The sequence below is a fragment of the Odocoileus virginianus genome, chromosome 12 (genome assembly GCF_023699985.2).
Source record: "Odocoileus virginianus isolate 20LAN1187 ecotype Illinois chromosome 12, Ovbor_1.2, whole genome shotgun sequence".
Lineage (NCBI taxonomy): Eukaryota > Metazoa > Chordata > Mammalia > Artiodactyla > Cervidae > Odocoileus > Odocoileus virginianus.
Window position 1 is genome coordinate 66,846,413 of NC_069685.1, and position 25,276 is coordinate 66,871,688.

Consider the following 25,276-nt stretch of genomic DNA (forward strand, 5'->3'; position numbering starts at 1 on the left):
GCCAGGGATTGAAGCCTGCACTGAACCCTGCACAGAGTCTCAGCCACTGGACTACCAGGGAAGTCCCTCTCTGAGTCTTTTTGGAAACAGGGATGGAGAGCCCGAGTGGACACCGCCTGAAGGTACAAACTTCACGGCAGCCTGGCCGCTGGCTGCTCCCGAGCACTGCCCCTGTTTCCTGCACCCGGGTCTGGGCTCGGATCCCCTCCTGCACATGGTTGGTGGGACCCCGCGAGCCCCAGGTCGTGTCCCACCGTCGCTTCCTCCCGTTTCTGTAGAAACCTGTCTGGGTGGATGTGAACGTAGCCCCGTTTAAGTGCAGCCTGACCTTAAAAAGGTCACGACTCTTGATTTGTCAAGGTCGCCTGGGGACTCAGTGCCCGTACCCCAGCTGTTGGGGGCGTGAGGGCTGCTAGTTTCATGGGCGAATGAGAGGAACAGATCCAATGCTCCAGGCCAACCGGGGCAGCTGTGGAGGGCAGTGTGGAGCCAGCCTGAGGCCCTGGGTGCGTGCGGCACCCACGGGCTCTGGGGGTCGGGGTGGTACGTGTTAGCACCCTGGGGGACATCAGCGCCGGGACCCGCAGGGCCCACCTCCCCGATAGGCCATGAAACAGCACGAATGCTCCGCGGCGAAGCCCAGGTGTGGCTGTCGGCACATAGGATCAGTCTCCAGCCAGAGAGCCCTGCCCTGTTTCTGGTTTCCATTTCTCTCCCTAAAGCTGAGTTCTTGGGGCTTCCTCGGGGGTCCACTGGTTAAGACCCTGTGCTTCCAATGCAGGGGACATGGGTTCGATCCCTAGTCGGGGAACTAAGATCCCACAAGAAGGCAAAAAGTAAGAAGTTTAAGGAAAAAAGGCAGCAGCTGAGTTCTCACTCAGAGGTCTTCCCACGCAGAATCCTTGCTTGGCAGGGCAGGCAGGTCAGGGGTCTGGGGAAGATGGGCCCCGGGAAGAGGAAGGCGTCCCCCCCACTGTAGGAACTGCAGGGTGGGCAGGGCGGGGAGGACCCAGCACGGCCACCAGCACCCCCTGGTGGCCCGTCTCCTGCCTCCGGGGGCTCTTTAAGGCCCCTCCTCGTACTGAGACTCCAGGGCTCGAGGTTTCCGAGCTGCCGGGCTGGTGCGGCTGGCAGCCTGCAGCTCCCCCCGTTGAGGGTGGGCAGCCCACCCCACGCTGGTGGTAAGCCCCAGAGGAGCGGAGCACAATGCCCCCCACCTGTTCTCCACCCTCAAGGTGCAATGTCAGCCTCAGGCTCGGGTGTCGAGACCCCTCTGTTCCTGGGGGCCTCACAGACAGCACAAGACAGTGTCCGTCCTGGGGGGCACAGACGGAACCCCGAACTGGGCCCTGGCGGCTGGGTGGGCAGGGAGCTCCCGAGGCTGCTCAGGACAGTGCCCCCCGCCCCCCACCCCACCTGAGGCTGACGGAGCCCACCTGCGGGCATCTAGAAACACAGCTGAGGTTCACGACCAGCCCTTGGTGTGCAGAGCATGTTCTCTGGGGTCACGGTGTGCCCACGATCGCCCACGGTGCCCCCCTCCAGCCCCACCCAGGGAGGTGGAGGGGCACACCTCTCTGCAGCATCACGCGTACCTCAGAGATTTCTGCAAACTGAGCGTTGGCCTGACAGCACTTCTCGGCTGTTTCCATGGCAACTTCATAGTTGTCCACAAAGGCCCGGTACACACCCAGCTGGCTGGCCTGCAGGGAGGGAGGGAGAGAGTGGGACAGGTGACAAGCAGGAGCGGGCCATGCGGTCTCTGGCCCCCGTGCCAGGCTCCCCTGAGCCCAGGTGCAGCGGCCGGCGCGGGGCTGCAGGAACCTCGGCTCCCCGCGCGCTCCCCGCCGCCCACCTGCTTCTCCTGCCCACACGCTGAGCGTGCTTCTGCTTCCAACACGACATGTGGGGAGGTGACTCACAGTCCCAGGCAGGTAGGGGCTCTCGTCCCAGCATCCTCCTCCCCCAACCCTGCTCGTTTAAACGGGGCCATCAGCAACGGCTCGAGTTCCAGGACGTCAGTGAACACGCATGAGCGTCTCTGGCAGGTGGGAGGGGGCGGCCACTTCTCGTCTCAGCTGCGACACCTCGGCGGGACCCACCCCTGGCCCGAGAGGCTGCCCTGTTGCTGCTGCAGTCCAGTCGCTCAGTCGTGTCCGACTCTGCGACCCCACGGACGGCAGCACGCCAGGCCTCCCTGTCCATCACCATCTCCTGGAGTCTGCTCAAACTCATGTCCATTGAGTCGGCGATGCTATCCGACCATCTCATCCTCTGTCATCCCCTTCTCCTCCCGCCTTCAATCTTTCCCAGCATCAGTGTATTTCCCATTGAGTCGGCTTTTCTAATCAGGTGGCTAGAGTATTCGAGCTTTAGCATCAGTCAGTCCTTCCGATGAATATTCAGGGTTAATTTTGTTTATGATTTGATAAACTGCTGGTTTGATCTCCTTGGACCATAAAGAAGGCTGAGCCCTGAAGAACTGATGCTTTTGAATGGTGGTGCTGGAGAAGACCCTTGAGAGCCCCTTGGACTGCATGGAAATCAAACCAGCAAGGAGGGGCTGCACAGGTCTGCTCCTCTACGACCTCTTCAGACACGTGAGAAATGCGCAGTTCAGCTGCCCACGGAGAAGACGGGCTCCCACTGCCCAGACATGAGCCCCGTCCAGACCCGGTGATGGGGCTCCGGTGTCACCCGGCATGCCTGGCAGGCGGGAGACCTCCGCTGCCAGCAGCAAAGCCAGCAGCGTTTCTCCTCTTCCCAGCCAAAGGCGATAACAGAAGGTCTCTTGGCTTAGCCTCCTGCCCCGACACTCAGTTGAGTCAAGGCTTCCGAGGTTTGTCTGCGGCCACCACCGTCACCAGGGCCCGGGTCGCCTCCAGAGGCAGCAGGGAAACCCCAGCCCGGGCAGGTGAGGGCAGAGCCTGTGACCGGCTGGCCAGGCCTCCACTGCAGCCCGCCGGGAGCCGCAGGCCCAAGACTTCTGCTGATCCTGGCGTTCGTTCTGCGTTGAACCCAAATTCTATTTCTATGTGTATTTGCATTTATATTGAATTTTACATTTCCTTGGATGGCAAGCCCAGATGCCCTCGGCATTGTCTGGTCTTCTGGCCCTGCTCCCTGTGGGGGCTGGACTGAGGGTATGGGGGTGCATGAGGAAAAACAGCAGCTGGAGCAGGCCCCGCCCGGCCCCGGCCAGTGTTCACCCGGACAACTTGCTGCGTCCAAGACCCCGGGTCCCCTGTCACACGGTGGGACCCCGAGCCCTTTCTCTCCCCCACCCTGCTCACTGAGGGTCTCCCACCCAAACAAAGGCCCGGCTTTAGGCATTGCCCCCACCAATCATTCAGACACAGTGAGTGTAGCCGGCTAGCAGGAGCACACGATAAGTAAGAAAGGCGTAACATGATCGATGGCTGAACGCAGAGCAGGGGAGGACGGCGGGGCTACCGTGGATACTGTGGCTGGGGTGGCCTCTGAAGAGGTGATGGCTCAGCCTAGTCCCAAGGGGACATTACTACTGAGGTGTGTCCCCTTGGAATCTGTAAGTCCAAGCCCTGACCCCGAGCACTGAGAATGTGACTGTAGCTGGAGACGGGCCTAAAGGGATGATGGGGAGAAAACAACGCCGTTATGGGACTTCCCGGCTGGTCCAGCGTTAAACTCCACCTTCCAGTGCGGGGTTCAACCTCTGGTCCAAGAGACAAGATCCTACCTGCCTCCAGGCCAAAAAGGTCAAAACATAAAACAAAAGCAATAGTGTAACAAATTCAATAAAGAATATAAGAATGGTCCACATAAAAAAAAATCTATTTTTTTAAAAAATGAGGCTGTTCAAATGGGCCTGATCCAATCTGAGAAGGGTCCTTATACGAAGAAAAGATTAGGACACAGAAACAGCAGGACAACCGCGTGGGGACACGGGGAAAGGACAGCGTCGACACAACGAGGGGAGAGGCCTGGGGAGAAACCAGCCCCGCCAGCGCCGGGGTCTCAGACGTCCCGCCTCCAGAAACGGGAGGACGTAGACCTCTGTTGCTTGAGCCGCCTGGGCTGCAGCAGCCTAAATACACTGACACAGAACCCCCCGTTGTTACTTCTCCTGCCCCCTCTTCCAGGAGCTCACATCTCCCACGTGGCTTTGGAGAGGTTTCAGCAACTGCCGCACAAATCAGAATCTGAGCTGCATGGGTAACAGGACAGACGGAGATCAGGTGCACCAATCAGAATCCAAGCTGAATGGATGACGGGACAGATGGAGACCAGGTGCACCAATCAGAACCCGAGCTGCAGGGATGACGGGACAGATGGAGACCAGGTGCACCAATCAGAACCCGAGCTGCACGGATAACAGGACAGAGGAGATCAGGTGCACCAATCAGAACCCGAGCTGCATGGGTAATGGGACAGAAGGAGATCAGGTGCACCAATCAGAACCCGAGCTGCACGGATAACAGGACAGGTGGAGACCAGGTGCCCCCGACCTCACCATGTGAGGCACCGACAGGACACAGCATCAGTGCAGTGGTTAAACACAGAACCTGAATCTCTTCCTGAAAAAAACGTCTGACCCAAACCGACCTGTACCCTTGAAAAAAATGTCAAGTTTGCGGAAGACCGGCACAGGTCATGGAAGCGGCACAGACGCTAAGAAACTAGAGGCCGATGACCACGTGCATCTCGTCACCTGGACCACATCCTGACTCAGAAGGAAAACGGCTACAAAGAACAGGACACCGAACCTGGAAGACATCCGTAGAAGGATCTCTTAGCAGTATCACATGAACATGAACAGTCTCCGATGGAGGGCTGTCCTGTAGGCTGTGGAGGAGCATGTCCTTAGCAAGTACATGATGATGCACTTAGAGATAAGGGGCAGGATCAGCACTTTACTCTCTAACTATCGTGTGTGCGTGTGTGTGTGTGTGTACAAAGGAGAGAAGCAAAGAAAAAGATAAAGCAAAATGTTACAAGTGGTGCAGCCAGCACACAGACTTCTTTGTGCGATTCTTGGAACAATTCAGGAAGTCTGAAATGATTAGTAACCAAAACAACTGAGCTAATAAAAATTCTGCCAGAAACAAAGCCCCAGTTGGGTAGTGATTAACCCACAGGAAGGGAGTCAAGGCAGCCGCAGGAGGGGCTTCCCAGTGACGAGGTGTGGCTTGTGAGTTCCTGGGAAGCGATGGTACCAAGGTTGGGCCATCGCGGGCTCCTGGGGGCGTCCCGAGACTCTCCCAGCTGGGCAGCCCGACCCCACTGTGCTAATCTGAAAGGGTGGGGACAGGGACCCGTCCACCTGTCCGTGGGGGTGCCCAGCGCCCGGCCCCAGGGGCACACAGGTGAACACGCGGCACGGAGCTCCCCAGCAACCACCTCCCAGGGCGGCTCCTCTTCCCGTGGGGCGGCGCCTCCCCCATGTAGCGTCTCACACACGGAGGCAGCTCCAAGTCACCAGGGAGACCAGAGCAAATGCTGCAAATTGAGGCGTCTGTTAGACTACTAAATGTTTTTTTTTAAGTTTCTGGGTGACTTGAGTGTTATTTAGGAAAGAGCATGGTTGCTGCCCACAACACGGGTCTTCAAAGATGGGGGCTTTGAGGATGGGGAGTACTGGTCTCCTGGCTCTCTGGCTCCGGGAAAGGGGTCCCCGGTGGGAGAATCTGAACCAGAGACGTTCCTCCCCTTCCTGCAGCCTGGGGCAGTGGACGGAGGGAATGGCCCAGAGGAAAGCCACGCCCGAGCGGAACGCCAGGGTCCAGCATGAGCCAAGGCCAGCCAGCTGGACGTCCGGGAGGCCCGGGGGGGCTGGGGGCTGGGGCTCAGTGTCCGTGCGCTCCGGCCACTTAGAGGGGCCCTGGTAACCTTGGCCGCCCGGGCCCGGAGGGCCGGGTTCCCTCGCAGGGAAGGAGCACGCACACGGGGCCGGGGCGACCCGGGAGCTGGATTTCAGGTTCCGGAGGGGGAGCCCCGCTCACACGGGCCAGCCCGGCACCTGCCTTCGAGGAGTCCCAGGGCGAGGATTCGCAGCGCTGGGAGGCCGCCTCTCTGCTGGGCCGGCCACACACAAACCAGCCCTCCTGCCTCCTCCACCCCCGGCCACGGTATGCGCCGGGTCTCCAGGGCACCACGATCCCCGTTGCTAGGGATCAATTTGGCTCCAGGTCCTAAAACGGCTGCCACGGGAGCGGGGGCCACACGGGAGGTCTGTCCTCACCACGTCCTCGGTTAGGGACCCCCCCCCAAGGACCCGAGGGCTCCTTTCCCATGACCAACCTTCCCTCCCCAAACGCCCTTTCTCTCGTTCTTTAAGAAATCCGTGACTACTCCAAGAGCCTTTAACTCAAGAGGACTGCAAACAGGGAACCAAGTAGGACGAGCCCCTCTGTTTCCACCTGCAGGGGCCGCTCCCGGCTCCCCTGCCCCGGTCCCCGCGCCTGGAACCTCAGTCCTGCTGCCCGGGCAGCAGCTTCTTTGTGGTCCAAAGAGGGCCCCGTCTGGAACCTGGGAACCCTGAGCAGAGCTCGGGCGGAGCCGGAAAGCACCAGCGATGTCTGCGGGGCTGGGCCGTGGGGAGAAAGCCTGGCTTGGCGTCCTTGCGTGGGGGTCCAGCACGGGTGCTGCACAGAGCCCCCTCCCCGCGGCCCGCCCTGGGCGTCTGGGGCGGCAAGAAGCGCCTGGACTCCCCCTCTGCACCGACTCCCTGGCAGGGGGTGGGCGTCAGGCTCAGGGAGCGGCCACCCCGTCACGCCCACGAGGCCCCCGCGCCCCTCACCAGCTTCTGGAAGAGGTCGCCCACGCGCTGCTGATGGCCCCACTGCTGCACGCGGGGCAGGAGCCCGTCGTAGAAGTCCCTGTGGATCTCGTAGAGCTCAGGCACCTTGAAGAAGATGGTCTCGATCTGCTGGCTCGTCAGCACCGGCTGGGAGGTGGTGGCGGCCGCCTTCAAAGGCTTCATGGGCTGGAAGAGGGCGCGGAGGTGTCAAGGGCCAGGGCTCGCCATGTGCCAGGCGAGCGGCGGTCACGTGAACGCACACACGCTTCTGTTTTTAAATTTCAGGAGCCACAAAAACGTGAAGCCGGCTCAGCTTGGCACCGCGTCTCACGAGTGCGCCCACCGCCCCCCGGGGAGGGCCGACCTCCGCAGCCAGGCCGTGTCCCGCCCTCCTGCGGGTGAGGCGGGGGCTGCTCCCCGGCCCCCACGGCAGCGCTGCCCAGGCCCCCCCCGCCCGCCCGGCTCCCCCCCACGCCCCCCGGGGAGGGCCGACCTCCGCGGCCAGGCCATGTCCCGCCCTCCTGCGGGTGAGGCGGGGGCTGCTCCCCGGCCCCCACGGCAGCGCTGCCCAGGCCCCCCCGCCCGCCCGGCTCCCCCCCAGGCCCCCCGGGGAGGGCCGACCTCCGCGGCCAGGCCATGTCCCGCCCTCCTGCGGGTGAGGCGGGGGCTGCTCCCCGGCCCCCACGGCAGCGCTGCCCAGGCCCCCCCGCCCGCCCGGCTCCCCATGCCCCTCACCAGCAGCAGCGCCTCTAGGTGGCTCAGGTAAGTCTCCTCGCTAGCCAGGATGCCAGACAGGACCCACTTTCTCATCTCTGAGCCCTTTTCCAAGTCCAGCTCGCTCTGCAGGACAGAAGGACAAACATCAGGCCCGGGGGGGCGGGCGGCGAGGCGGGAAGAGTCCTCGAGATGGAGGAAGCTGACTCGTGACCGTGACGACCAGCTTCCCAAGAAGGTTCTGGGTGGGGTGACACTCGGGAGGCCTGGGGGTGCCCCGGCAGGTCAGCGCCCAGCTTCTGGTCCCCACCACGTCTGGCCGGTCATCCAGCAAAGCCGGGGGGCCACCCTTGGCCTTGACGCCAGGGATTGCACAGTGGGGAGCTGGGCAGGGCGGCGGGCAAAGCTTCTTCACACCTTGAGCCCGTGACCGAGGAGCGGCCGTCCCAGAGGAATTGAGCCTGGATGGGGGGCAGGTGTCGGGCCCAGCGCACGGCCACTGTGGCTTCTCTGCTACCCCCCACCCCTGCCTGGCACCTGCCCGGCAGCCTCAGCGCTGTTGCCACCGGACCTTTGGACCAGCCAGGGCTGTGCGGCCCCGCCCCCTTCCCAGTCACAGGGGCGAGGCTGGCGCTGACGCCACCTGCCCCAGGGAAACCCCGTTTCCTGGGTCCAGGGCCTTTGTCCCTTAAACCTGCTCTTCTGAGCCTGCTTTCTAGACGCTGGGACCCACACACCTGTGGGCTATAGCAAGGACCCCCTCCTCCCCACTCTGCGGTCTTTCCCTTGAACACAGAGCTGGCAGGCCCCTGGATGCCGGCGGGGGGGCGGGGGGTAAGGTCCTGGAGGCTGCAAGACCACACCGCAGCGCTGGGTGTGACGGTGTCATGGCGGGGGTGTGTCCCCGGCGCCCCAGAATGAGACTGTCCTCGGAGATAAGGGTGTTCAGAGACGTAATCAAGTTAACACGAGGTCAGTGGGCTGGGTCCTGGTCCTAAACGGCTGATACACCCTTCTAAGAAGAGATCAGGTGATCAAAAGGCATAAATTTCCAGGAACAAGACAAGCAAGTCCGGGGGATGTATGGAACAGCACGTGACTGTGTGTTAGCCGCTCAGTTGTGGCCGACTCTTTGCAACCCCAGGGGCTGTAGCCCACCAGGCTCCTGTCCATGGAATTCTCCCTCTGGAGTGGGTTGCCACAGTCAGTGCCATACTGTATAAGTGAAAACTGCTGAAAGAATAGATCTTAAGAGTTCTTAGCATAAAAAACTGTGTAACCAGCTGTGGTGATGGATGCTGAGTGACGGCCAGCCATCGTTTTACAACACATATACCCAACCACTGTCCTATATACCTACAATGAACACCGAGTTATAAACTGATCTCTCAAGAAGATGAGGAGGAGATCAGGACACGGACGTACCCGGCCGGAAAGACACAGGGAGAAGACGGGCGTCTCTGAGCCAAGGAGAGGTCCCGGGAGAAACCAGCCCTCCTGACACCTTCATCTCAGACGTCCTGCCTCCAGAACTGGCAGAAATCAACCTCTCTTGTTTAAGCCACATGGTCTGTGGTGTTTTATTACAGATGCCCAGGAAACTGACACAGAGGATGATTCCAAAGGCAACAAAACTGCTTTTTCATCAGCTTCCGGGCTGAGGCCCTCTGCCTGCTCCCTGACCGGCAATGAGGCAGTCTGGGGTCGGGGTGGCTGTGCCCATGGCCTATGCTCAGCCTGTGCTGGCCAGCCCCACTGCGGCCCGAGGGCGGTGCCAGGTGGCCGGAGCCCTGGGTCCATGTCCAGAGAAGAGGACACGCCCTGCCCTTTCCACCACTGGCTCCCCAGCCTGCAGGTGAGCAGAGACAGCCCTGCCCTTGGGTGCAGAACCGGAGCACTGGCCGTCGGTCACTCGGGAGGACGTGACGGATGGGGCAGGCCCCGGCCTTGGCACCAGACATCTGGGGCTGCAGGGTTCTCTGCTGGGTGCCGGGGGGGCCACTCTGTGCCGCACTGGGTGTCAAGCGGCACTTCTGGCCTCCATTCACTGCACCAGCAGCAAGACCCCTGCCCCCGGTGAGGACAGGGGCAAATGTCTGTGGGTGTCGTCACCCACCTTCCCACGCCAGCACAGGCCTCCTGGCACTCTCGTCATTGTTCAGTCGCTCAGTCGTGTCCAACTCTCTACGACCCCATGGACCGCGGCACGCCAGGCCTCCCTGTCCATCACCATCTCCCGGAGTTTACTCAAACTCATGTCTATCGAGTCAGTGATGCCATCCCGCCATCTCATCCTGTCGTCCCCTTCTCCCCCTGCCCCCAATCCCTCCCAGCATCAGGGTCTTTTTCAATGAGTTGGCTCTTCCCATCAGGTGGCCAAAGTACTGGGAGCTTCAGCAGCAGCATCAGTCCCTCCAATGAACAGTCAGGGTTGACTTCCTTTAGGACTGTTTGACTGTCTGACCTCACGGCGGTGGCTTCTTGCTGCCGAGCACGGGCTTCAGGAGCCGCAGCCCGTGAGCTCAGCAGTTCTGGCTCCGGGGCTCCAGAGCACACACTCCACACTTGGGGTGCAAGGCCTTAGGTGCTTCGAGGCATGAGCGATCTTCCCGGATCAGGGACTGAACCCGCGTCTCCAGCACTGGCACGCAGATTCTTCATCACTGAAGCACCAGGCAAGCCTGGTTTGATCTTCTTGCGGTCCAAGGGACTCTCAAGAGTCTTCTCCAGCACCACAATTTGAAAGCATCAATTTTTCAATGCTCAGCTGTCTTTAGGGTCTAACTCTCATATCCATACATGACTACTGGAAAAACCATAGCTTGGACTATATGGACCTTTGTTGGCAAAGTAACGTCTCTGCTTTTTAATATGCTGTCTAGGTTGGTCACAGCTTTTCTTCCAAGGAGCAAGGTACTTTTAGTTTCATGGCTGAGGTCACCATCTGCAGTGATTTTGGAACCCAAGAAAACAAAAGTCTGTCACCGTTTTCATTTTGTTCCTCATCTATTTGCCATGAAGTGATGGGACCAGATGCCATGATCTTAGTTTTTTGAATGATGAGTTTTAAACCAGCTTTTTCACTCTCCTCTTTCACCTTCAGAAAGAGGCTCTCTAGTTCCTCTTCACTTTCTGCCAGAGGTGGTGTCATCTACGTCTCTGAGGTTATTGATATTTTTCCCGATAGTCTTGATTCCAGCTTGTGCTTTATCCAGCCCAGCGTTTCTCATGATATACTCTGCATATAAGTTACATCAGCAGGGTGACAACATAGTCTTGACATACTCCTTTTTCTATTTAGAACCAGTCTGTTGTTCCATGTCCAGTTCTAACTGCTGCTTCCTGACCTGCATACAGATTTCTCAGGAGGCGGGTCAGGTGGTCTGGTATTCCCATCTCTTTATGAATTTTCCAGTTTGTTGTGATCCACACAGTCAAAGGCTTTAGCGTAGTCCATAAAGTAGAAGTAGATGTTTTTCTGGAATTCTCTTGTTTTCTCTATGATCCAGCGGATGCTGGCAATTTGATCTCTGGTTCCTCTGCCTTTTCTAAATCCAGTTTGTACATCTGGGATTTCTTGGTTCACCTACTGTTGAAGCTTGAAGGATTTTGAGCATCATCTTGCTAGCATGTGAAATGAGTGCCACTGTGGGTTTCCATAATATCTGGAATTGGACCTCCCAGGGTAGCCCCTCTGTGCCCCCAAGCCTACTGGCCCTTCCCACCTGCCTGGCCTGGAGGGAGGGAGGTACCTGGTGGTAGAGAAACGGCAGATCTGACAGGACTCACCTGGGGCTGAGTCAAGGGGTGGGGGTGCGGCCATCAGCCAGACCCGCCCTGTGAGCCCCACTGTCTTGGGCCCCTGCCTTCCTGCCCTGAGCCCCGGCTGACCAGATGCGAACTGGAGAAACGGGGCCCAGTTCCCACTCCCCCCACCCCCGCGTCTGCTTTCTGCATCCCTGGGACTCACAGCACATCCTGGCTGCCCGCTGGAACCACCCAGAAAGGCTGCCTGGACCAGCACTCTGCTCTGGGAATCACGGTGTGTGCATAAGCCAGGTGCACATGTGTGTTTGTCTCGTATGTACACATATGCGTGTGCTCGTGCATATGTGTACACGTATGTGTGCCTGTGTGGGCACATGTGTTCACGTGTGTGCTTGTGTGCATGTATACGTGTGCTCCTGTGTATATGCACACGCGTGTACTCCTTGCACACCCTTGTGTGCACGCACACGTCCGCACTCATGCTCACGCACGTGTGTGCTCATGTGTGTACACGTATGTGTGCGCTCATGTGTGTTCCTGTGTGTGTCTGTGTACATGTATAGGGGTAGTCATCAGATTCCTGGCTTTCAGCGACTCCAGGGAAAGGACACCCACGTCCCACACCACAGCCCCGTCCAGGCCGTGCTGGGAAGCGGGAGCCTCTGGGGCACGGCACCCAGAACCCCAGGTTCTCCACCAAGATCTACAGAGTAAACCACCCAGCGAGAGGACCCAGAACCTCTGGTTGGGCCCTGGCATGGCCACACCGTCACGAGGGTCCACGGGCCCCTCCAGGGAACCCTCGTCCGTGAGACGAGTGGGTCCCAGGGTCCAGGACCGTCCGGGCAGCCGGCTCGGGGCCCCCCAGCACCATCAGCACAGATGTGCAGGCTGGGGGGGCCCTGCCCTCTCAGAACCCACTGTCCCCTCAGGCCACGTCTCGAATGGAGGCGCCCTGGGGAAGCCAGGGGGTCCTGCCCATGCCTCCCACCGTATCTGGGGTGAAGGCTCGTGTGCCCAGGGGGAGAGCTGCTCCCCAGCCCTGCGGCCTGGAGAGCCGGGCGGAAAAGGGCAGTGCCCCGTCCAGCTCTCTGCTCCCGAGGGCCTGGCTGGGTAAAGGGCCGTCTGGGAATGACCAGGGCTACACTGGAACCTTCTCCTGAGCCTCAGAGGGGCTGGGGGCAGCGGACAGCGGCCTGGATGCCGGCCACCCCACCCGGAGGCGAGAGGGCGGAGGGGACAGGGAGAGGGGGCAGAGGGCAGGGCGGGCCCGCGGTGTTGACACCTGCCCTGCACACGCGCCAGCTCTGGGGTGTGTGCAGGCGCCTGGGACGTAGAGAGGGCGGGAGGAAGCTGGAGGAAAAGGCAAGAGGCCTCCACTGCCCGGAAGCGGGAGGGGAAGACAACACAAGCCCTGGGGCTGAGAGAGCAAAAAAAAACCCAGGGTGACAAGAAGATCAGGGAAGGGGGGGGAACAGAACAGCCGCCCGCCGGCCAGCCGCCAGGCCCGGAGCTGCAGGGGCCCCCGCCCCCACGCCCACCCCCACCCCGGGGTGCTCGGGGCCTGCCGGCCAGCGCGGCTGCAGAACAAAGGCTACCCACCCCCAGACGGCAGCTGGGGTGACGCCCGGACGCACGTCCGCACCCCTGACGCGCGCTGGCCGGCGGCCCCCGTCCGGGCCCCCCAGGAGCCCGCTCCTCGGCAACGTCCACGAGGGGCTGGTGAATGTGTAACCTCACCGTCCCTCACAGAGACAAGGGACATGTGTCCACGCGCCCTCACCCAGGACTCGGGTCCCCAGCTGGCACTGAACAGCCATCGTCCCGGGGAAACGCAGACATGACAGTGGCCTCTCTGAGGGTGCCCAGGAGCGAGGCTCTCACTGGTGCTCCGCGCCGGGACAGCCTCCTAGGGTAGCAGGACCCACCCTATTGCCCACCTGGCCCCTCCCAGTGCCCCCGGCGACACGGGGAGCCTGGCCCCGCGGACCCCTACTCACCCTGGGGGAGTGTGTTCCTGGAGCTGACCCGCACCTCCAGAAGGCCTCCGAACCCCCGCATCGCCATGGGGTCCCCAGGAAGGTCCTCCTGACGGCCCCCTACCTTCCCACCCCGAAAGGGCCCAGGCTCGGTGGTGGAGGCCGAGCCCCACCCTGGAGGGGCGGGACCGAGGCGAAAGGGCAGGCACCCCAGCCCTGGCGGATGGGGGATCGGACGGCCGTGACCGCAAGACCACAGCACTTCCTGTGGGCGCCAGGAAGCCACAGCTGCATCATCCTCAGACCCACAGTCAGAGACCAAAGAGGGAAGTGTCCCTGCATGGCTGACGGGGCACCAGGCAGCTGGGGCTCTCTGCTGGTCTCCGGTGCGCTGAGCCCCGGACCACGGGGCTTCCAGAACAAAACCACGCATGCCTCATCCAGTCCTGCCCTGGCTCCCCAGGTGCCTCCTGAAACCCCCGGGCCAGGTGCCCGCTCAGGGCTGGAGCCCCGAGGCTCAAGAAGCAGGTGCGGCCTTCTCGCTGTGTGTGTAAGATGAGAAGAGTCTGAGGGCTCCTGGGTCTGGACAGGCTTCCCAGCAGGTGGGCCCCCAACTGGGGGTAAAAGGTGGGGGGCAGAACCCCAAGCCAGTGTGCTGGGGGCCTGAGGGCAGGGGCCCAGGGCGGCCGCGGAGCTTCCTCCTGAGGGCGTGGGAGCTCGTGCCAGGGGGAGACAGCCCTCGGGGACCACAGACAGGGAGGACCATCCAGAGTCCAGGGATCGGCCAGTAAGACGCTCGTCTGTCCCAAGTCACACCGCAACAGAGCGTGAGACAGGAGACCTCAGGAAGGGCAGGGCAGGGGCCGGAAGGCGCAGCTGAGGGGCTGGGAAGCCTTCAGAGCCGTCCTGGTGAGGCCTCGAGCAAGTCACTCTGCCTCTCTGAACCTCGGTCTCGTTGTCTATGGAACGCTGGGGCTGGCCATGTGGGCAAGGAGCCATAGCAGGCAGGCACGCGTTACACATGGGCGCCCACCCACCGCCCCCGTTTCAGGGGGAGAGGCCTGCCTGGCAGTGGTGAAAGCCCAATGTCAGTGGCTCAATCACGTCTGGACTCTTTCTAGACCCCACAGACTGCAGTCCGCCACACTCCTCCGTCCGTGGGATTCTCCAGGCAAGAATCCTGGAGCGGGCTGCCATTTCCCTTCTCCAGGGGAACCTTCCCGACCCAGGGACTGAGCCCGGGTCTCCTGCACTGCAGACAGATGTTTCTACTGTCTGGGCCGGCAGGGAAGCCAGAAATCACAGAAGCCAAAGGAAAACGGCAGTCCTGAGCGAAGGCGCCGGCCCTGCGGGGAGGCCCCGCGGTGAGGAGATGCACTTTCAGCCACGGGGGAAAGTGGAGCCCGCGCTCTCATCGCTAAACCCAGGGTGGAGACACCCCAGAAACAAGCTGAGCAGGAGGAGGGAGGTGTCTGTCATCGGGGGCAACGGGACCAGAAAGACAGAGGGTGCGACCCACCCCCGGGGACAGCACACGCCCTCAGCCCAGCAGGGTGGGCCCGGGAGGTCAAGGGGGCGCCTGGCCTGAGGTGCGGGGCCACGAGGACTGGGAGCCAGGCCCAGCCCGGCTGGCCTGCCTGCTCCGTGCGCCTCCACGGCCGCCGCCACGAGAGAAGACACCTGGGGGCTGTGCCAGCTTTCGCTCGTTACAGACCTCGGGGCCTCAGCTCCGCCGCAGAGCGGAGGTGATGGCGGGAGGGTCACTAACGACGGGGAGGCCCCCGGAGGAAGACCCCGGGGAGCAGGTGAGCCATCTCAGCAGCTCCTTGGGCAAAGGGGGGGCCAGTGCACTGGGGGGGCCTGGACCCCGACCCGCTGTGCGCCCTGCTGGCCGAGACAGAGCCCCGGGGACCCTGCACTGCCCCCCGCCCCCCGGGATCCCCGCGCCCGCCCTCCACCACCCGGGGACCCCCGCGCCCGCCCTCCACCACCCGGGACCCCCGCACCTGCCCTCTGCACCCCCCGGGGCCCCCGCACCCGCCCTCCACCACCCGGGACCCCCACGCCCGCCCTCCACCACCTGAGACCCCCGCACCTGCCCTCCACCACCCGGGACCCCCGCGCCCGCCCTCCACCACCCGGGACCCCCGCGCCCGCCCTCCACCACCCGGGACCCCCGCATCCATCCTTGGCACCCCCCTGGAATCCCCGCGCCCACCCTCTGCGCCTGCCCCCCTGCACCCAGATCCGGGACAAGGGCCTCAGGGAGACTGGACCCGCGGCAGCCCCGCCTCCTGCCCTCCCACCCGGACTCACCGCTCTGCTGGGCTCTGCCGCGTCCCGGCCGCCCCGGGCCTTGCTGCCGAGGCGAGGCGAGGAGGCGGGCGAGTCATCGACGTAGGGTAGCCCATCCTGGGGCCGGCGCGGCTCCTCCGTCCGGTCCACGGCACAGCCGAGCCCCGGCGGCGTCCCGAACAACGCATCTGCGAGTGCGGAGAAGCAGGCGGCGTCAGAGGCAGGGAGGGGCTGGGGGGCACCCCACCTGTGCCCTGCAGGCCTGGAACGGGGGCGAGGGGCTGGGGGCTGTCAGCCTCGGGGGGGGCACCCCGCCTGTCCCCTGCGGGCCTGGAACGGGGGCGAGGGGCTGGGGGCCGTCAGCCTCGGGGGGGCACCCCGCCTGTCCCCTGCGGGCCTGGAACAGAGGCCTTGCATAGCCTGACCTCACCTTCACAACTGACTCTCTAGGTGGGCGGGGGGGGGGCCTCCCCAGACAATGCGAGGCTAGGCCTTCAATCCCCGCAGGTCAGGGTAGTGGGGCCTGAAGGGTGGACCCCAAAGGCTAGAGTCCTGCTGTCCAGGGACGTTCTTAAGCCCCATCTGGGGGGATCCAACCTGACCCCACCGACCCGGGTGCACAGCCAGGAAACAGGCTGTGGCTCCCCGGGATCCCCGGCTGACAGTCCCTGCGAGCGCAGAGGGTGGCTTATCCTACACCAAGCTCTCCCTGATTTGGGGGGGGTACCTGGCCACAGAGCCGACACCCTCTTCCTTCACCCCCCCCCCACCCCCACGGATCACAGGCCACACGGACTCCTGAGCCCGCTTCCCAGAGCCGTTCTTACCGAGTGGATTCCCTGATTGGGCCATCAGCCCACAAGGGCCCGGCCCATTCCCAGCCTCAGGTCACGGCCGCCCGTCCACTCCTGCCCAAGGGCGCCTGGGCCTTCCGAGAGGTCATCCCGAAAGGGCTGAGTCACGTCACCGTGACACACCCACCGGCAGCCCGAGGCGCCGGCACAGGAGGCCTCCGGGGCACCCAGGCCCCGGTTGGCGACAACTTCCGGCACCAAACGCTCCATGTGTTGACGGCACCCAGACCGCCCCGGCCAGGTGGGCCCAGCAGGGGCTTTCCAGAGCCTAGTAGAGTGGAGGACGGGCCTCACTGGCTTCCACGGGCGCCACGGGCACAAGCTGTGGGCCTAGACAGGCCACCGAGCTTCGGGCTGAAGTCCCCGCTCCCTGCCACGCCCCCACCTCACCCCACCCCTCCAGCTCTGCTCCCGGAAGGTCACCGTCCTCCAACAGGGGCCCTAGCTACCTGCCAGCGCCATCCGGGGGCTCTGAAAGTGTAACCCAGGTGGGCCCCGCACGTACTGACCGAGTCAGGGGGCGGCCTGGGCCCCGGTGGCCGTGAAGGACCCCCGGGGGGCTCCAGCCAGGGCAGAGAGCCTCCCCCGCTGCCCGCTGGCCCGGCACTCTGCGGGCTGGTCATACAACTGTGCCCGGGGCCCTGGGGTCTGCACTCGGGGGCCGGTCACCAAGGCCAGGCTGGGCTCTGCCTGGGCGTCCAGGGGAGGGTCCCAGCCCTCAGGGGCTGCTTCTGGGGTGAGAGCGCAGAGGACGCTGAGGGCTGCACGGAGGCACCCTGGTTCCTCTTAACCCATCTGCGGGGCTTCAGGGGCCAAGAGCACTGCGCTGGGTGCCACCCCTGGGCCTCTGGACTTTCAGTCTCAATTTCTATTTTTTGATTTTTTTTTTTGGCTGCACATCACAGCATCTGAGATCTTAGTTCACTGACCAGGGATGGAACCCACGCCTCCTGCACTGGGAGATGGGAGTCTTAACCACGGGGCCGCCAGGGAAGCCCCTGGACTGTGGGTTCTGTAGCGTCCAGACGGGGCAGCCCAAGGCCTCAGCCAAGTGCTGCCTCCTCCTGAGAAGACGCAAAGGCTCAACCTGCTCTCACTCAGCATTCCTGAGGGCGTGGGGGCGGGTGTCACAGAGCCCTAGGTCCACACCCCGCCCCCCAAACAAGTCTGATCCTGGGTTGCTCTTCTTTCTGGAGACACATTTTTTTTTTAAATAAAATAAGGACTTGTGCTCAGGGAGGCGGCGGGGAGGAAGGTTGCAGACTCGAGAGGCTCGGGTTCCACCCAGGCGGCAACGCACCTGAGACTCTGCCGATCACGCAAGGCGTCCGCGTCTCAGGTTCGCCGACTTGAAACTGGGCCCGTGGACTAGACCATGGACAGAGCCCGCCCGGCACTAAGATGTCACGGTCGCCCAGCCCTCACCACTGCCTACGACAGCTCTACCCTCTGCCCCCAGCTTCCCATTAGCGTAGAATGGCCAGCGTCCACATGTCCCAAGAAACGTTCAGCTGTTTTTTTTTTTTTTAAATAACCGTGTTGTAAAAAGTTGACACACTCTTCCTTTCCTGGAAGGACATGACCTCAGCGCGTCACCTGATTTCCAGGCCCCTGAGCGCGCTGAGCTCCCGTCCCAGGTCAGGTCAACACTGCGTCCCCAGTGAGAACCTCAGGGTTCCAGCGTCAGGCTTGGGGCCCCAGGGCTCACCCCCAGAACCGCAAGTGTTCACACGTGTGACTCCCTCACGTGCTGGTTCCACAACAGCATCCAGGCTAAACCCCGCTGTAAACCCAACTCCTCAGCGAGGGGCCGCTGGCCCGTGTTAGGCGGGGCTGGCTGTTGGTGCTGCTGTGGAAGCTTCGCCCGGCCAGGCCAGTCCGAGGGGCCAGGTCTGCAGCCAGACGCCAGAGGTCACAAGCTGGTGCCCTGGAAGCTAAAAACCCAGCCGTCTCCCCACTCTGCACACATCTCCCCAAATGGACATCGGTTAAAGGAACCAGTGCCGTTAAGCCTCAGTCCTGGCTGGCCGGCCACCCCTCATGTTCTCACCCAACGACTCAGTCTGCCGCCCCGCTCATCTGGACTTGACACCCCTCATTTGGATGACCGCCCCCCTCCCCCTCCCTCCTTCCAGGCTGCTGCGATGCAAATGTGTCATGGGAGGACCCCCCCCGCCCCGCCCCATTTCCAACCAACACGCGGGGACCCGCCTTCCTCTCGCTCCACGGCTTTCACACCCGACGTCCCTGTCTTGAGCGTAAGGCACGTTATTCGGGATGAGAAAGGCCGCTGTCTGCCCAGGACCAGGGCAGAGCGAGGGGCAGGGCGTGCTCTCCACCCCTCTGCCAGAGACACCCGGGGGAAGCCTCTCCAGGCGTGGCCACCTCGGGCAGGACTGGGCACTGCCTACAAAGCTCGACCCAAAGCTGAAGCCAAACCCAGGAAAGCAGTGTGCGTGGACCTGCTGGGCCTGGGGTCCCACGGCTTCTAGAGTCTCTGGGAGATGTGGCTGTTGTTGAGTTGCTAAGTTGTGTCTGGCTCCTGCGACCCCATGGACTGCAGCCCGCCAGGCTCCTCTTCATGGGGCTTCCGGGCAAGAATAACCGCAGTGGGTTGTCATTCGCTCTTCCAGGGGAATCTTTCCGACCCAGGGATCGAACCGAATGAACCGGCGTCTCCTGCACTGACAGGCGGATTCTCTACCACTGAACCACCAGGCGAGAGAGAAGGAGGCTCACAGCGGGGAGGGGAGGAGGGGGAGGGCCGGGTGGGGCTGAGTCTCAGCTCGGGCAGAGCCTTCCCACGGTGAAACCTGAAACCTCCTCTGCAGGCAAGTCAGCCCAGCTCTCCGCGCGCCTCAAGTCCGTTCTCTGACGCCTGGAGAGAAGGCAGTCTCCCTCCCCACCCCCCGAAAAAGGCGGAGGGCTAAGGCTGGGGGTGGGCGCCAAGGTCCCGTCCGCTTCTCACACCGTAAGGGCAACACTGGTTTTTAAAAAAAGTCCTTCGAAACATCAAGCACAGAACGCCTGCAGAATCCAGCAACCCCACTTCCGGCATGGACTCAAAGGGATTCAAAGGAGGGTCATGCCCAGGTATGTGCACGCCCACACTCACAGCAGCCCGCGCCTGCCCGCTGAGGGATGAGGATTCCAAGCGGAATGCCGCTCGGCCTGAGAAAGGAAGGACGCTCCAACGCCGGCAGCAACCTGGCTGCATGACCCCGGCCGGTCCCGGAAAGGCAGGTCGACCCTCTGGTCGCACTGTGTGTTGCCGCTGTTCAGGCGCTCCGTCGTGTCTGACTCTGCGACCCCGTGAAATGCAGCGTCTTCTCATTTCATGGCTGCAGTCCACAGGGTCGCAGAGTCGGACACGACGGAGCGGCAGAACAACGGACTGGACTGCAGCACGCCAGGCTCCCATCCTTCACCATCTCCCAGAGTCTGCTCGAACTCACGTCCATTGGGGCCGTGATGCCGTCCAACCATCCTGTCCCCTTCTCCTCCTGCCCCCAATCCCTCCCCGCATCAGGGTCTTTTCAGAGTCGGCTCTTCGCATCAGGTGGCCAGAGACGAGCTTCAGCTTCAGCATCAGTCCTTCCAGGACTGATTTCCTTTAGGATGGACTGGTTGGATCTCCTTGCAGTCCAATGGACTCTCAAGAGTCTCCTCCAACATCACAGTTCAGAAGCATCAATTCTTCGGTGCTCACTAGATGAGGCCCCTAAACAGTCAAACTCGTGTACACAGAACAAGGAACGGGGGTTGCCGGGGCGGCAGGGAGAAGGGAACAGAGCGACAGTTTAATGGGGCAGAGTCCGGCTCAGGAAGAACAGACGCCTGGAGCTGGTCGGCGGGGAGGGCTGCACAGAGATGAGGATGTGCCTCGCACCGGACACGTGCAAGGACTAAAATGGCCCACTTCACCCTCTGCACACTTAACCATTATGTACACACACTCCTGGGCGTCCCTCCTGCCAACGCGGGAGACGTGAGACACAGGTTCGAGCCCTGGGTGGGGAAGATCCCCTGGAGGAGGAAATGGCAACCCAGCCCAGTGTTCTTGCCGTGAAAATTCCATGGACGGAGGAGCCTGCTGGGCTACATGCAGTCCACGGGGCTGGAAAGAGTCAGACACGACGGAGCACACACAGTCACACACAGTCCTAAGGGCCTGCCACCACCAGCAACGCTGGGCGGGCGGACAAGGAGGGTTTCATCTCTCAATCACAGCCAGAATGAGCATGGAGCAGGGGGTGGTCAGTCAGAGAGAGAGAAACAAGGAGTGCAGACTACTGCTTACACCTGGAATCTAGAAAAAGGGCACAGATCAAGTTATTGGCAAAGCAGAAACAGAGATACAGACGTTTACAGAACAAACACGGTTACCAAGGGGGGCGGGGGGGGCAGGTTGGGAGACTGGGACGGACATGCACGCACCGTGGTCTCTGAAACACAAGACCAACAGGGCCTTCTCCCAGACACCCCCAGCCTGTGTGCCCGTTTAGCAATAAAGACGACGAAGGGAAGGCTGGGCCTTCTCTGCAGAGCAGCCTGCGGGCCACACAGCCCCACCGGCCCGCTGGGCTTGGACGCACACCCCCCACAGGGGCTGGGTGCGCTTCCTGCCAGCCGGGCCCCGAGTGAGCGGCCCACTGCAGACCACCCCCGGGGAACCGCCCGCCACGTGCCTGCAGCCCTGGACGCTGTGCCCCCGGGCCTGACACAGCCCGGCCACAGCTGCCCAGGACGGCAGGACGCACCAGCCGCCCCAGGAACAGCCTCGGTCTTCTAGCCCCTGAGGGCCCAGGAACTTCAACACGCCCCTCCACATTTCCACGTCGAGCGAGACCCCCTCTGAAGCCTCTGCTCAGCCCCCTGGGAAACCCTGCTGCAGGGTTCCCTGGGAACACGCGCCGAACGGAGCTTGGACCAGTGGCCATTCGCGCCCTGGGGGCAGACGAGCAGGGCGGGGGCGGGGCGGGGGCCTCCAGGAGCTGAGTGCCTGGAGCGTCCCCAGCTCCAGCCTGGGTCGCCAGGCTGCCCCAGCCCAGCCCAGGTCCCGCCCTCAGGCCAACGTGCCCCGGGTGGGGGGGGGGGGGGGAGTCTGCAGGGAGCAAAGGTTATGCTCGTGGCCCTCCCCGCCCAGAACGCACCAGCGAGGGGGAGAGTCCGGGAGCAGCGGCTGACGGTCACGCCCCGGGGTCCGGAAGACAGCACCGGGGCAGGGGTGCAGGGAGCTCGGGCGCGGCGGCAGGAAGACCCCGGCCGCGGGGCTCTCCAGCCGGGACGTGTTTATTTACAAAGGTAAAAGCACATCAGACAGCGGCTTCCTTCCGGGGGCTCAGCTCAGAGGACCACGGTGTCCCCTCCTCGGGCTTCCACCCTCCCCTCCCAGCCCCACACCCCATCGTCCTGGCCCCCGGCCCAGGCCAGTGCTGGCGGTGCTGGGCTGGGCACTCTTAGGGCCAGCGGCTCGTATTCCTGGTGGCGGGGGGGGGGGGGGGGGGGGGGGCCTGCAAGGTAGGCTCGCTCCTCTGAGAGATGCTCAGAAAACCAGGGGTGCGGGTCAGGTCTCACAGAGGAGTCCACAGTCCCCTTGGGACAGAGCTGGCCCTGGACCCACATCCTCTGCTTTGCGCCCTCCCGGGGGCTCAGTGGTCAAGAACCCGCCTGCACTGCAGGAGACTCCAGTTCCATCCCTGGGTGGGGAGATCCCCGGGAGGAGGGAATGGCACCCCAGTCCAGTGTTCTAGCCTGGGAAAGCCCACGGACAGAGGAGCCTGGCGGGCTACAGCCCACCGGGCCGCAGAGAGTCAGACACGACTGCCGGGCTCAGCAGCAGCAAGAACCCGTCACCCCAGGTGGGAGAGCAGATCCTGGGGTCCAGGCTGGCTCCTGCATCTGCAGCAGCGCCTGAGCGCAGTCAGGGAGCCTGTGCTGCTCAGGAAAGTAAGCTTCCCAAACAGTGAAAACCCTCACAGCTTTGATGGACAAGTATTTCTGCAAAATTCCCACTGACCTTTGCCCCGCACTGCCTCTGGGCCAAACACAGGGCTGGCCACTCACATCAGCTCCTTGAATCCCTCCCCACCCCACCCCCTGCCATCCCCTTAGGAGGCAGGAACTCCCAGACGCCTGTTTTTCAGACGGGGACACTGAGTCCCCTAGAGAGAGGAACTGCGTCTGGGTCCGTCATGTGAGCTGCCCAATTCAGTCAACTTACAAACACACTTCAAAGCAAAGGCGTTTTTCAAAGGCCAAACTGATAACTCTGACTCAGCAACTCCTGTCCTAGGCATGTATAACTCAGGTGAAAACAGGCGTTCCAACCAAAACTTATACCAGAATGTGCAAATGCTCTTTCGCAACATTTCTAGAACAATTGGAAGGTAAAAGAACACAGGCATCCAGCAACTGATGAGCAGTCAGGAAGGACCAGTCAGAAGCCTGGGACACACATACACACACTCTCTCTACCGCATATAAGAGGGTAACCGACGAGACCCGCTGCGGAGCCCATGGAACTGTCCTCCGTGCTCTGTGACGAGCAGGACGAGAAGAGAACGCAAACACACGAGCACACGGGGCCTCCCGGGTGGCAAAGCGTCCACCTGCCGATGCAGGAGGCGCGGGCTGACCCCGGTCCAAGAAGCGCCCGCATGCCTCAAGGCGGCCAAGCCCGTGAGCCACACCACCGCGTGGAGCCCGACTCGCCACAGCTGGAGAAGCGCTCACCCACAGCAGCAAAGGCCCAGCACCGCCGAAGCGAGGGAGGAGTGATCACAAAGGATAAACACGTGGACATGCTTAACTGAATCGACTTTGCGGTACGCTGAAACTAACACAACGCCGCAAATCAACGCCATGAAGGCGTCAGTCGTTCAGTCGTGTCTTTCTGACCCCGTGGACTGCAGCCCGCCAGGCTCCTCCGTCCATGGGATTCTCCAGGCAAGAATTCTGCAGTGGGCTGCCATTCCCTTCTCCAGGGGATCTTCCCGACCCAGGGATCGAACTCAGGTTTTCCCACATCACAGGCAGATTCTTTGCTGCCTGCCACCTTCACTTTAAATCAATTATACTCTAGTAAAAAGAAAAAAACCTGACGAATTGATAAATACATGGACATACCAAAGGGGTCTATCCACAGAAGGGAAGATCACTGGCTTAGAAGGCTACAGCGTGGATGAATCTCCCAAACTTCATGGCAGGAAGTGAAGTGAAAGTCACTCAGTCATATGTGACTCTTTGCGACCCCATGGACTACACAGTCTATGGAATTCTCCAGGCCCGAATACTGGAGTGGGTAGCCTTTCCCTTCTCCAGGGGATCTTCCCGACCCAGGGATCGAACCCAGGTCTCCCGCACTGCAGGCAGATTCTTTACCAGCTGAGCCACCAGGGAAGGCAGCCCCCAAATACCAGGCGGCAGCCTGACCCCACGTGTACGAAATGTCCACAACAGGCCCGTCCACAGAGGCGGAGAGCAGGTGCCCGGTGAGCATGGGGCTTCCTTTCGGGGTGATGAAACTGGGAAGCGGCCAGGGGAGGCGGCTGGCTGCCCAGCGCTGTGAGCGAACCAAGTGCCCCTAAGCAGTTCACGTGAAAACGCTTCCTTTTCTGTCACATAATCTCCCATCTCCACCGCACAAAACGGAAAAACTGTTTTTGTCTGTTAACCTGGGAACTTGGGAACATTATCCAGCTGTTTCCTGACGAGCCGGAGCGTCGTTCCAGACAGACGTCAGGACGGCCTGGCACTGGGACCCCCGGCCGCTGCAGGCAGAGAGCCGGGGCCGCGCGTTCTGATGCAGCTGGGTGGTTCCTCTGTTTTGCCTTCTTCCATCGGCAGGCTGGCAGCTGGCCCTTCCTGCAACCACACCATGCGGGTCAACATCCTTTTCCAGAGAGACGGCCCCTGTCCAGTCGGCCCCCGCAGCCCAGCGGGGTTCTGGGGAGGATGGAGAGGCAGAGGGCATCCCAGGAGCCAGGCCTGCCAGTCCTCAGGCGGCCACCCGGACGGTGACACCCCCAGGCCAGACTGGCAAGTCTGGCCAGGCACAGAAGGCCCCGAGGCTGGCTGACGACCGCCCCCAGGCCAGAAAAAGCAGTCGGGCGGGGCCTGAGCTTGCCGCACTCTCCAGGCAGCCCCGGGTGCCCTGAGCCAGGCTGAGCTCTTGGGGGCGAGGCCCCACCGACAGACACAACAGCCCATCCCACCCAGCTGGGTGGAGACCAAGTTACCAGGTCCACTTGGCTGGCCTTCCAGCACCAAAGCCCGCGTGCACCCAGGGCGAGCACACCTGACCAGCACCCATGACGTCATCGGAGGACTTTCCCCTGTCTCCAAGGACCTACCCACCTGTGCCTTTGGCTCCCAGATCCCCTGGGAGCAGGTGGGGGAGGGGAAGGCCACTGATGCTTCGGGCCCAGCCGCAGCCCTCGGCCGGGCCATGACCCGGACCCTGCACAGCCTGACTCCGTGACCCGGCGCAGATGGCTCCAGACAATCACACTAAGTTACTGAGCACCCCCTCCCTCGGGCCAGCAGTGCTGGACGCGGGGTGGCGGGCACCCAGCCCTGGCCCCGAGAGCCCCAGGAACCGCGAGGCAAGCCCACCAATGAGGGTGGCCAGCCCCCAGGCGGGCAGCAGAGGAGGTCTCCCCCAGGAAGTAACCACGGGCCGAGGGGGCAGGAGCCGGGTCCCCTGGGAAGGACAGAGGAGCAGGAGGCCAAAAGAAGGCAGCGGCTGAGACTGGGAGGGTGAGGCCACAAGCCAAGGGGTGCGCAAGGCCACCCAGAGCGGGACGCGGACAGGAGGGGCTTTCTCGGAGCCTCCGGAGGGCCTGGCCCCGCCCCGCCTCCGTTCCAGAGCTGGAGAGGATTCACAT

The 25,276-nt window shown here is 62.4% G+C and overlaps 1 protein-coding gene across 2 annotated transcripts in view; it reads right to left on the minus strand.

Moving 5' to 3' along the window:
* Nucleotides 1-25,276, minus strand: part of BCR (BCR activator of RhoGEF and GTPase) — an 88,372-nt gene that overhangs the window by 32,223 nt on the left and 30,873 nt on the right. Inside the window, exons 1-5 of one of the 2 annotated variants that reach the window (XM_070475691.1) lie at nucleotides 16,362-16,401; nucleotides 15,556-15,722; nucleotides 7,514-7,618; nucleotides 6,779-6,964; nucleotides 1,596-1,703 (exon numbers count right to left, since the gene is read on the minus strand). In XM_070475691.1, coding sequence (XP_070331792.1) covers nucleotides 1,596-1,703; nucleotides 6,779-6,964; nucleotides 7,514-7,618; nucleotides 15,556-15,722; nucleotides 16,362-16,386 — 591 coding nt within the window. In that variant the 5' untranslated portion in view covers nucleotides 16,387-16,401. Of the gene's footprint in view, nucleotides 1-1,595; nucleotides 1,704-6,778; nucleotides 6,965-7,513; nucleotides 7,619-15,555; nucleotides 15,723-16,361; nucleotides 16,402-25,276 lie in introns of those variants that run through there. The other variant, XM_070475690.1, reaches the window with a different exon arrangement.